General features: G+C 44.6%; 1 protein-coding gene across 1 annotated transcript in view; it reads right to left on the bottom strand.

The window, feature by feature from the left end:
* The window catches only part of GRTP1 (growth hormone regulated TBC protein 1), a 29451-nt gene that overhangs the window by 1860 nt on the left and 14616 nt on the right, over nucleotides 1–12975 (bottom strand). Inside the window, exons 5-7 of the mRNA XM_081128969.1 lie at nucleotides 11447–11543; nucleotides 2565–2737; nucleotides 2298–2483 (exon numbers count right to left, since the gene is read on the bottom strand). Coding sequence (XP_080985095.1) covers nucleotides 2298–2483; nucleotides 2565–2737; nucleotides 11447–11543 — 456 coding nt within the window. The remainder of the gene's footprint in view (nucleotides 1–2297; nucleotides 2484–2564; nucleotides 2738–11446; nucleotides 11544–12975) is intronic.

Here is a 12975-nt window from a genome sequence, read left to right as displayed (position 1 = left end):
GGGGTAGACTGGCGAAACCCACCCAGTGTCTTCATGATCCTCTGTGCTTCCCTCAAGCTCACAGGGCCAGAGCGCCTTTGGGCCGTGACACAGGCAAGGTCCCACCATGGACCAGCCTGCCCACCTGCAACTGGCTCACAGATCAGTCACCTCGCTGGCCTTAGTATTTATGAATACTAGCACTGCCCAGCAGACGTGGCTCAGTGGTTGAGCATCAACCTATGAACCAGGAGGTCACGGTTCAATTCTCGGTCAGGACACATGCCCAAGTTGCAGGCTCGATCCCCAGTAGGGGGTATGCAGGAGGTAGCCGATCAATGGCTTTCTCATCATTGATATTTCTATCTCCCTCTCCCTTCCTCTCTCTGAAATCAATAAAAACATGTAATAAATACTAGTGTTTATTGAGCACTTACTGTGTGCAAGGTACTCTGATAAACATTGGCATAACTTAGTACTAGTTAAAGCTGAACAACCTTGAAAGCATTATGCTGAAAAAAATCAACACAAAAAGGCACACATTGGTTCTACTTATGTGAAAAGTCCAGAAGAGAGAAATCCTTAGAGACAAAGTAGACTGGTGGTTGCCCAGGGATGGGAGTGGGAAAGGGTCCGGGGGCTCCTTTTCAGGGCGATGATGTTCTGGAACTAGATAACAAACCAGGTAATGGAACTCGGACTCTGAACTGTTCAAAGGGTGAATTTTATGGTATGGGAATTATATCTCATTAAAACAATACCCTAAACATCCCTAGGATGCAAGACCTATTATTACCTCATCCCTATTATATTATAAATGAGCGACCTGAGTCTAAAAGGAATCATAAAACCTGCCAGGTGAGGGTGAGCTATGATTCTGTCCAAGTTCAGTGTCGGGCTCCTACCAGCTCCAACATACAATCACAGACTCAAGGCCTAGAAGAAGCATGATCCTGCCATCTGCTGCTTGAATTGCCCTGTAACATTCCCACCAAGAGGCCACCAGCTGGCCTAACGATTTCCAAGGGCCAAGAAGTTACCCCTCTGGAGGCACATTCTGCCATAGGTGACCAGCTCCAGCTCTACCCAACAAGCCTCCAGAGGAGTCAGAGGTTTTTGTCCGACGTTTCTCATCGGTCATCCCCATCTTCTCTTTACTGAGGCTGCTGGCAAGTGAGCAGGGCTTGGTACTAGCTGAAATGTCAGCGCTCTCGCCCACCCACCTACAGGCCATTTAGAGGATGCGTGCAACCCTTGTGACCACTATTCCCCACCACAGCAGCTAAACGGGAGGTTGTCTCCTGAGGCCATGTGGAAGCAGAACCCCCTCCCAGCTGTAGCCCCAGGATGGAGGCCCTGGGTTTTCTCTCACTCCCAGGAGCTGTCCAGTATCCGTGCCTGCTACCCTCGGAGAAGCACCTGGCCTTCCCAGGCATCTAAACAATGCACCACTTGGATGCAGCCATCATTCCCTCTGCTACCTCCATTGAATTTGTAATTATTTCAAATGGAAACAGGAAAAGCCAGGGGGCCCGGCCCTCTAGATCAAGGCTGCTTGGGCGCTAGCACTCATCACCTCCCACCACAGCCATTCAAGCTTTGGGTTCTGCTCCTGGCTCTTGCCCTCTTCCCACTAGCCCACCTAAAACCTGCCTTACCATCTGAGCCCATCCCAGCTCTGAGGCCTCCTCAGAAAGGCCTGTCAAACACAGCTCCCACTTCATTCCTTCAGCAGGTCTGAGTCATCTACATAGCCTGCAACCCCACTAGGACCAGGAGAAAGAGGAGACCTCCTGTAGACTGAGTCAATAGGAAAGCCCTGTGAGATCAGATACACAGGCAGCAGGCTTGGGAGGGGCTCCAGTCCTCAGAGAACTCTGCCACCTCCCCGGCTCCCGGACCCAGAGAAACTAAAGTTCAGATTAGACAAGTTGAGTACTCGCACCCTTAATGCTTCCGTGCCAGTGAACTTGAACTAGCCCTACAGGGTGTCCCATAGGCACTGGACCCTGTCCACCTTGAGTTAAGCCACTTCACGGCTGATGGCACAGGAAGAAGGGCAGCAGCCACTGGACTCCAAGTAGGTGGCCCCACACATCTGCAAGCCCCAGGCTCTAGAAGATGTGGGCCTAGAAGGATCTGGAGCCCCTCCTCAGGACTTGCTTGAGAGGGGACGGATGAAGGGACCCAGCTGAGGCAGAGGTCCAAAGGAAAAAGGGACAGATGCTTTGCCCGACAAGTGTGCAAAGTCAGGACAACAGGCCAGGCAAATGGAATAGCAGAGCAGAGCACAGGTTTGAGCACAGCCAGATACTCACCTGCATAAAGGTGTGACATTCAGTCACAAAACTCCCTTTGGTGATCTCCTTGAACTTCTCACAAATGTCTGCAAAACTGGTGGCTTCCAAAATAAAAGCCTGGTGTTGCTTAATCAAGGTCAGAGCCACCCGGAAGATAATCTTTGAACCTTCGTTGAACAAACAGTCCCAGATTCGAAGTACTGTCTGCAGAGAAACAGAAATGGCACATCACTGCATGGTCACCTGAGCCAGCCCTGGGCCCAGGGAGGCTTGCAACACACTGACCTCCACAGGCAGGATGTCCACAAACAGGCAGATGAACCAGCGTGACACGACCAGAGTCCACAGGACACCGTGCCCATCCATCAGGGCCGCCACTGCTGGCAGCTTGGTTCTCACCAGCTCCCCCAGGACCTCTTGGTCTGTCTTCAGACCCAGCATCTCGGGGCTATAGTAATCTGTCACAGGGATGGGGTGAGAGGGAAACAAAAAACATGCATCACTTGTTCCACAAACCACAGCCCCTGACAGCCTCATCCCTTGTTCCCCTCTCAGCCAGAGAAAAAAAACAGAGCTGTCCATGGAGGATCCTTTCCAGAAGAGAGGAGGTTAGAGGGAGAACCCAGGGCAAGATGCCAAACTTGTGTACAAAGGGAATCCTGGGAGTGATCCCCAAAGCAAGGCCCCCCAGGGTACCCAGGAGCTCTGGACAGTGAGGCCCTGCTGGGCACTGGTTGAAATCTGCTGTAGCAGTATTATTCACAACAGCTAAAAAAGGACATAACCAAGTGTCCACCTATGGATAATTAGGTGGATAAACAAAATGTGGTATTGACACACAATGGAATAGAATCCGGCCTTAAAAAGGAGGGAAACTGACACGAGTTACAAGAGGTTGAACCTTGAGGACATCGTGCTAAGTGAAATAAGCCAGCCACAAAAAAACAAATACTGTATGATTCCACTCGTGTGAGGTGCCTAGAGCCATCAAAATCAAAGTCAGAAAGAATGGTGGGTGCCAGGAGCTGGAGAAGGGGAATGGGGAGCTGTTAATGGGGACAGTTTTCATTTGCGAAGATGAGAAAATTCTGGAGATGGACGATGGTGATGGTTACAGAACAATGTGAACGCGCTTGATGCCATTGAACTGTACGCTTAAAAATGATAAAGACTGTAGCCCTGGCCAGTGTGGCTCGGTTGGTTGAGCACTGTCCTGTGCACCAAAAGGTTGCCAGTTTGATTCCCAATCAGGGCACATGCCCAGGCTGCGGGCTTGACCCCCGGCAGGGGGTGTGCAAGAGGCAGCTGAATGGTTTTTCGCTCTCACATAGATGTTTCTCTCGCTTCCCCTCTCCCTTCCTCTCTAAAGATCAATTTTAAAATATTTCTTAAAAAATGATAAAGATTGTAAATATGATATTAGGTGTATTTTATCACAATAAAAATGAAACTTTAAAAATCTGCAGATGGCAGCTGCCTTTTCCTGTCATCCAGGATAAGGGAGAGGGCACACGTGAACCTGGCCCTGGCGCCCGAGAGGTGCCATCGTGCCACCCCTCACAGAGTAAGGAAGGGGTGGGGTTTGAGGCAGGTGGTCTCTCTATGCTGTTCCCTTGCACCACAGCCTCCCCAGAGTGGACGGTGTAGGCACACAAATTAGTATCATAAAACACTATTTTTAAAAATTTGTCCTAATTCACAGATTTCTAATCCCACAGCTGGTTGGTGAAGCATGTGCCTTTGATGGGGCAGACTTGGAGTTTTGAGGACAGTGGCTGCCTCCACCGTGATGGCTTCTCCAGGATTGTGTCAGTGGCCCCCGAGCATCCTGGGGTCCTCTGAGCACAGAACATACTGGCCCTTCTTTAGTGGTGGTGTGGTTTTCATTTATTTCTCCCTTTATTTTTTTTTTATGAAGGTGATACATGCATACGATAAGTATGAACATTACAAGAGAGTATCAGGTGAAAAGTCAAAGTCATCCCCTAAGTAACCAATCATCACTAAGCAGTTTAATGGGCCTCCTCCATACTTTAATACCACACAACACATTGACAAATCTTGCAAATAGGACCCTGCCATACATCCCTTTGCAAACTTTCCCAACACCTTTCCACATCTTCGTGTACATGGCCTGCCTCTGGTGAGGCACTTTCGCAGGGATAGGCCATAACCCACTTCACTGGCGGCCGGCTGATGGGCATCCAGATGCTGTCAACCCACGCATGTGTGCTCTCGTGTGCATGGGAACACCCACACAGAGAGCTGCTGGGCGAAGGCTCTCTGCCCTGAAGTCTCAGGGAATCCTACATGCTTTCTCCAACTTGAGGGCAGAGGACGCTTCATTATATTTACCAGAATTTCTACAAGGGGCCAAATGTCCCCAACACTCCGAATACAGAAAGGCAGAGGCAATGTTAAATCTAAAATTTTTCGTGTTCATTCTCAAAGAGGGCTGACAACCTGCTTTGATGAAATTCCTTTTACTCTAGTTCAGTAGCTTGGTGGCCCTGGGCTGTCAAAACACAGAAAGCACGACCCCATGGGCAACCCCTAAGGCAACCTCATGGTATCTCTGCTTCTCTCATCTCTGGGGTCTGGGTACCAGCTGGCAGCCAGCAGTCCCTAGAGCTCTGTGACCACATGCTCAACAGACAGACAGACCAACGCTTCCACCAGCATGTCCATCTTTTGAACAGGTACTTGCCTTGCCAGAAAAACTTCCTAGCTTGCTAGTTAGTGTGATGTATTACAATAAATTTTAATGCTTAACTTCTGCTACAAAAAGGTACTAGGTGATCTACGTAATGAAACAGAAAAATGTGCACACATTTTGCATGCTGTCCAACAGTGTCTCATCCTCCTGCCCATGTGTGATCCAATCTCTCACCATAGCAAAGGGATGAGATGTTCTTGCCAATTACATATTTTGGTTAAGATAGTCGTTATAAATATTGACATGGTATCAATAGTATTAAACAATAAACTATGTTTAATACTAAAGTACACTAAAAATAATTTAATAGAAGCCAATTTGGTTATAAAATACCAGGGATTAAAAAAAATTTTTCCCTTTCATATGTTTATTTTTGCATCTATCTCTTGGAACTTGGAGCCATTCACTCTCTCCTTTTTAATTCAGCAATATTCTAGTTCACCTGGGGAGAAAGAAAGAGATTCCCTGTGCTCCCTTCAAGAGTGTCTTGAGTGCCAACCCAGTCATACCAGCGGCAACTCAGAGGGAGCCAGGTTTAGGTGCATGAGTGGTAAGAGGATTTGCCGAGAAGGACATTTAAGCTGCCAGCACAGCAGGACCTTGTTCTTGGTTACAGAGACGCTTACAGCGGCTTCCAAAAATAGATGTCAAAGTCACACCCCAGACGGCCACAGGCCTGAGCCGGTCACCAGGGGAAGATCCCTGAAACTCTCCATACCTATTTTCCCTCCTCAATGCATTCTGCCCTTGAATGCTGAAGGTGAGACAAACCACAGCTTCTTGTAGGCCCCGCCTGCAGCATTCCCCTAACTGTCTGAGCATAAGAACACACACCTACCTAGGAACAGAGAAATCCTAGGTAACCCTTGAACTGGCCTCGCCTCTCTGGGGCCCCTAGTTATGCTTCTCCTGGGGACATTCACCTTTGCAGACAACCTAATGGCTGTATCAGAATACCACAAGGCTAAATGGTGCTGTGGGGCCAGGACAGGTGCGGGGGTGCTGTCTTGGGTGCAGGTGAGGCTGTGGGGGTGGGGTGTACAGATTTAATACATGCCCGTGGTTATTGCTACATGAGTCTTAAGTAGTAGACCTGGGATTTGAACCTATGTAGTCTAATTCTAAACAATGCTCTTCAGCCTAGGGATGAAGTGTCTGTGAAAAGGCAAACACGTGTCCCCCCACAGAGTATGGAATACTATGGGGGGGACCCCATGTAAGTTAATCAAGAGAAGATATGAAACACACATTCAGGTGCAGCTGAGATGGAGTCCAGTGTTCCTCGCCCTGTGCCACCTCCGCTCCTCGGGGGCTGTGAGCCTCACCCCACAGAGTGCTTTATCGGTCTTCATCCCGGCCACACCTTCTAGCTTGAGCTGGGTTATTTCTGTGATGAGCAATTAACAACCTGTTTCCCTGTGTTTTAAAGGAAAACAGGTCTGACCAGCTTTTCAGGATGCCAATATATTATTAGTTCATTATCGCACTGACTCATTACTCAAAGTAATTACCCAAGATTGTGCTTTTCCCCTCCATTTCTTGAAGTCAGATGGGCACCATTAGCACCAGGGCCTCAGAGCCTGGTCCCTGCCAGGCTTCTCTGCAAGGCTCAGGAATCCTCTTCTATCCCCAAAGTGAACCTGCTTTTTCTCTTGCACCCTTTCACTGGGTGCCCTGGTTCTGAGTGGTGACTAATCAGGAGAGCCACCATTGGTTCCCGAAGAGGCCGCCTGATGTCACAGGAGGTCTGCGTGAGACTGAATTCTGGGTGTGGATGCATGGAGGCCAAGTTTAGCATGTATGGCCATTTTCTGCTACCGTTTTGTTGACTTGGGACCCTAAGAGGCATTTAATGTAAAAGTGAAATCCTTTAAATAAACCTTATCTGAGTGACTATTAACTTTTGTACAACACAGCAATACTAGAGGTGGTGGTGCCTGAGGAGGGCTCGGTCAGCGGCAAGAGGCCAGCGAGTGTACGTAAGACGATGAGTTCCATGGCTCTGTAAAGGCGCCTCTGCCTCCAAGTCCTACTTTGGGAGAAGTCCATAACACAATGTTGTCTTCTGTTCTAACACTGACTTTTATCCCATTTCAACTGCTCTGAAACTGGGGTGTCACTTGCCTAGAAGTGGTGGCCATCAGGTGGCTATGCTGGCTTTGACATCCTACTTCGTTGTTGTTTAAATCTGCATTTCCTCGCTCACAGGAGAACTTTTGTCATCTCTTCGTAACTTTGTTGGCCGTTCAGGTTTCCTATTTTGTAAAGTGCCTATCTGCTTTTTCACAAAAGTCTGAATCCATCTGGAATAGAAATAAGGTTCTAATTTTTTCTTCTTCCATACAGTCATTGTCACAAGTGATATTTCAAATAGTCTTTCCCATTAATTGATGTATCTCAAATAGATTCTAATAGATTAATAGATCAGTAGACCAGTTGATTTCTGGCTTCTTTTCTATTTATACATCATTAAGCTAATACCACACAATTTTAATTATTATAGCATTAAAACAAATCTCTAGTATTCTTTCAAGCCCTCTTGGCTTGGTTTTGCTCTTGAGTCTTCCATATAATTAAGTCTTCCATATCCTTGCATTCCTGGGATAAACTCTCTTTAGATAAAAAAAATAATAATACTCCATAACCACCCCTAGATTCAAGTTGGTAATTTGTTATTATTATTTAAATTAGGATTTGCATAACTGTGCTCATGAGAGAGACTCGCATGACAGCAAGGTTTTACCAGCTTCATAACATGAGTTGGGTAGTTTATCATTTTCTATTTTCTGCAAGATTTATAAAACATATAGAAATTATCTGTTCCTTCAAAGTTTGAGATTTTATATGTCTGTGAAGAGATTTTTGTATATCTGAGCATATGCCCATTCAGATGCTCTATTTTCTCTAGTCGACTTTGTTAAACTGAATTTTTTTCAAAATTATCTGTTTGTTTCATTTTATCTGTAGTCTTATGATTCTTTAAAAAAATCTACAGATTTTCAAATTACAGCACCTTTTTCATTTCTAAATACCTTATCCATTATTTTCTCTATCAGTCTTGCCAGAGGTTTATCTATTTTATCAGTTTTTCTAAATAACCAGCTTTTGTCTCAGTTCATCTTTTCTATTGGTTCTTTGTTTTGTTTTTGATTTTCACTCTCTTTCATTTGTGAAATTTTACTCTTTCATTATATACAAATACACAGAAAGAACTCTGGAAATACATATACCATATTGACGATAACATGATAATAATTACCTCTGAGGAGAGAAATGGGAGGGGGGTATTAGTGAAGGAAGGCCGTCACTTTTTATTCCATAAACACTACTATATTTTTGAACTTTCAAATTGAGAATATATCTGCATTTTTTCTATAATTAAAAAAGAAACTAAAAGCAGGATAACTGTGGCACTAAAATGGCCTAGTTTATGCAACCAGAATTCAAAGAACATAACACACAGCTGCCTCTGCCATTTGGAGAGCTCTGCGAGGACAAGAATAATCCCTTTTTTCTCTCACAGTCTTAACATTTTATTTATTTTTTAAAATTTTAAAAAAATATATCTTTATTGATTTCAGAGAGAGGAAAGGAGAGGGAGAGAGAGACAGAAACATCAATGACGAGAGAGTCATTGGGGATCGAGCCCACAGCCCGGGCATGTGCCCTGACCGGGACTCGAACCTCGATCTCCTGGATCCTAGGTCAATGCTCAACCGCTGAGCCACGCCCGGCCGGGCTAACATTTTAATTTGATATTTTCTTTTGTTTTTGAATCAAGACCTGATGGCACTGCAGTTCAGTCTGACTCAACCTGATAATGATAGGAAAAGACATTTCACGGACTTAAAAATAAGTGTCTGTAATGACACTACCACTTCAGGAGTAATCTGGAGTCTTGCTTTTATGCTTTTCTAAGCATTTATCACCTGCTAATAATCTGTTGTGAAAATTAAAGGACACCTCATCTAAAACTGGAGCTGGGAAGGTCAGTAGAGAGAGCTATCACACCCCACCACATGAGATCAACTACCCCAAACAAGATCTCAACTGCAGACCTCAACAGAAGAAAGTCAATTACAGACCACAACACTTGACTGCTTAATACTCCAGCAGGAGGAAGGTTCTTCTCCTTCCAGCAACAAGCCCAGCCAACGGAAACATCACAGCTCAGCCCACGAGAAGCCGTCATCACCTGAGCTCTTACTTTGCTTTAATGAACTTTCATTTTCCTCTTGCTCATGAGTTCTTCATCTTGTACTCCTTTTTATAAAAGCCTTCCATCTTGTATAACCCCTCGTAGCATCTCTTTACTTACGAGTTGCCACTTGATTCACGACTTGTTTAATAAAACCAATTAGATCTTCATATGTACTCAGTTGAATTTTGTTTATTAACTTGGAGGAGAGACTGGTCCATGACACAACCGCTCTCTGTCCCTTGACCTGGACCCAGGCCAGAATGGAAGTTGCTTTATGCAAACTCCCTTTAGAAGCTATCGGATCGTAACTGATATTCATTCTGATATAAATCAGTACCCCTCCCTTGCTCCTGCTACGTGCTGGAACAGGTTGTTGTCCTGACCTGGCCAAGCGTGTAATTTCCTGTACCTGGTAGTATTCACGTACCGACTGCTATTCCCGCTTTTACCCCACATAATTCTTTGGCACCTTCCAAGTAGCACAGAGATCCATTTTATCTTGCAGCTGCAGAACACATACCTCGAATGTAAGTTTCCCTTAATAAACTGTCTTCAGTCTGTCCCTGCCCTCCACTTATGGAGGTAAATTTTCAGTCCCAGGGCTTTTCCCTAGGTCTGCGTGTATGAATATTAACACTATATATTTTACCTATTTATTATATTTATTATGGGTTGTGTTGTGATTGCTATTGCTCATTGTTTGATCTTTTACTACAGTGGGAATTCCACAAGGGCAGGGCCTTTTCTGTTTTGTTCACTGATGTTTCCCACGCCCCCAGAACTGAACTGATCGTGGATATAAATATTCACTGTAATTCAGTCTTTGGACATAACTGAAGCAAATGGTGAACATGTTACAAAGCTCTGTCAACATTTTATTTGGAAAGTCTTGACTCCCTCTTCCTTGTAATAGCCCCACCACTGCAGCTCAGGCCTTCAGGTTGAAGCAGAGACCGCTAGAGTCCTCTGGCCCTTCAGGCTCCTTTCTCACACTCAGGACCTCTCCACTGTTCCTTTCCTCATGGGCAGCTCCAGCTATGCCTCTGGCATGCCCACTCCGGAGCCCTAAGTGGCAGCACCAGAACATGAGGAGGGCCCCCATTTCCCCTCTATCTTTTCATACCCTTCCTTTCTTTAATGGTGCCATTCAGGTTCACTCTTCCGTTAGGCACATGTCAAGTCTTAGGGTCACATAGCCGTGGACTTGAACCCAGGCTCTGCCTCATACAGCTATGGGATGTAGGCCTTAAGTGTCTTCCTCTATAAAATAGGTTTAATAATTGGGTCTATGTGGTATAGCTGTTCTGAGGATTAAATGAGAATGTAGACGCAGGTTAGCATGGAACCTGAAACATGCTATGTGCGCACCATACTCATGTCTTCAACATGGAGTTCCTAGAGATGGGAACCAGCTCTCCAGAGAAGTCCTGGATGCTGTCCCGGGTGGGTCTAGACTGACTCAGGGAGGATGCGTGAGGGAGGGGAGGAGCAGGAAGGAAACTCAGAGGCAGACACTGAAAACAAGACCAACCCAGGACTCACTGCTGTGGGAAGCCTGTAACTTCCCATCCACCAGTCGTGAGGACTTCGCAACCACGCTGGTTTTTCAGGACAAGCATGAGGCTCACTGTGACCAATCACCACCATCAAGTCTTCTCCCACCCAGACGGATTTGGCCACTTCTCTTCCCAAAGTGATCCTACTCTGCAGCTCATAGTCTACACTGTGCAATACCCAAATCGGTGGATGTTTATTAACAAATACATTATTTATTAATTAAAACAATTCATATTAATTAATACATAGAAAGCTGGAAATGTATGACAAGAACGATTCTCACCTTAATAACAGTAATATTAACAGCTGACAATTTATTTCATCTTCCGACCATTCACAAACTCAATGACACGTACACATAACCAAGTGAACCTCTCACGGACTTCGGGATCAGTAAGACATACGAAGGCCCAATGAGTCTCAACACAAATGGTACAGACTGAGGGACAGATGAGCCAAATTTGGACTTGGCCAAATTCAAGCTCTGAGGTGTGGAAATGACCTGTTGCTGTAGCTGGAGCAGATCATCTGAAATATTTTTCTTCTCTTTAACCTCACTGCAAAAAGATTTTAAACCTCAGCTTCCAAACAACTCAATTATATTTTCATTAAATCTTGACTTGTTAGCTGAATCATTTTGATAACACCAGGAACAAGACAGTGAAAGGCATGCAATGTGAATTTTTAACATACCAGGTAGTATTCTTCCAACAAGAGCATCTAATAGCCAAAAGGATTCTTCTTCATTCTTTGTGATAAGAATCAGATATCCCGCTATAAAATTCATGCCCTGAAATCAGAAAAATGAGAAACAAACCCATGTCGAGTTTTAAAACACAAGATTCTCTAACCATTGGGCTGCTAACTACTAACTTTGCATCCCCCTTGCTTTTCCCTAAAACTTGTGTAATTCTAGAATGACCTTTAAGTACAACTTTAGAGATACTAAGGATCTGACATGTAGTAATGTGTTGTCTGAAAAGAAATAAAAAGGAAATGATTAAAAGAGACTCTTCCAAATACTAAAGTCAAAAACTCTTCAACCTTATAATAAAATACAACTTTCACCTGGTTTCTAAAAATTAATCTAATAGCAAGAAACTCTATATATCAGAAGGGAAACTATACCAATAGCCATATTTCATAATCAAGGAACATGGCCTGACACATGGGAAGGTTGAAAGAGATTCTTGTGATGGAGGCTGTTTTGGGAAATTCATGGCACACACTTGCCAAAGGGTAGATGTTGCTAAAATATTTGAAGTATGTGAATTTCTTATCTGAGAGAAGCAGCTAGACCTGGGGAAGAGCAAGTAGGGTAGATGCTTGACAACTGTGAGTTAGTGTCATCTCTGGGTGACTAGGTTTCAGATGATTTTTATTTTCTTTTTAGCTTGCCTGTATTTTCTAAAAGAAGTATGTATTTCTCTGATAATAAGGGAAAAACCCAACTTTTGTCAACCAACAATATTAATATGGACACAAAGACAACACATAGGGAGAACGCCATGTGATGAGGAAGGCGGAGATTGGGTGATGCATCTAAAAGCCAAGGAACGTGCCCGGCAAGGCATGGCTCAGCGGTTGAGCATCAACCTAGGATCCAGGAGATCAGGGTTCGATTCCCAGTCAGGGCACGTGCCCAAGTTGCCGGCTCGATCCCCAGTCGGGGGTGTGCAGGAGGCAGCTGATCAATGACTCTCTCATCATTGATGTTTCTCTTTCTCCCTCTGCCTTTCTCTCTCTGAAATCAATAGAGATATAGTTTAAAAAATAACAATAATAATAATTAAAAAATAAAAATATATAAAAGGCTCCTCATCTTTAATAAGTAAATAAATAAATAATAATAATAAAAAGCCAAGGAACAAACTCCAAGGACTGCCAGAGACCAGCAGAAGCTGGGGGAGAGGCCTGGAACAGATTCTGTCTCACAGCCTCAGAGGGAACCAGCCCTGTCCACGTCTTGATCTCAGACTTCCAGCCTCCAAGGCTGAGAGACAATTCCTGTTGTTCATGCCTCTCAGCTTAATGTATGTTGTCATGGCAGCCCCAGGAGGCTAATACAATGTGTGTGTGTGTGTGTGTGTGTACGTGTATGCATATATATTCCAAAAACCAACATGCATTCCAAAACTCAATAGTTTTCACATCATGCTAATATTTAAAATTGCACAGTTTATTTTTTTAAAGCTTTAAAAACCACAAATACAGTAACTAGA

The sequence above is a fragment of the Miniopterus schreibersii genome (assembly GCF_964146895.1).
Source record: "Miniopterus schreibersii genome assembly, chromosome: 2".
NCBI lineage: Eukaryota > Metazoa > Chordata > Mammalia > Chiroptera > Miniopteridae > Miniopterus > Miniopterus schreibersii.
The sequence above is the reverse complement of the archived record's forward strand: the minus strand, read 5'-3'. Positions and strand labels throughout refer to the sequence as shown.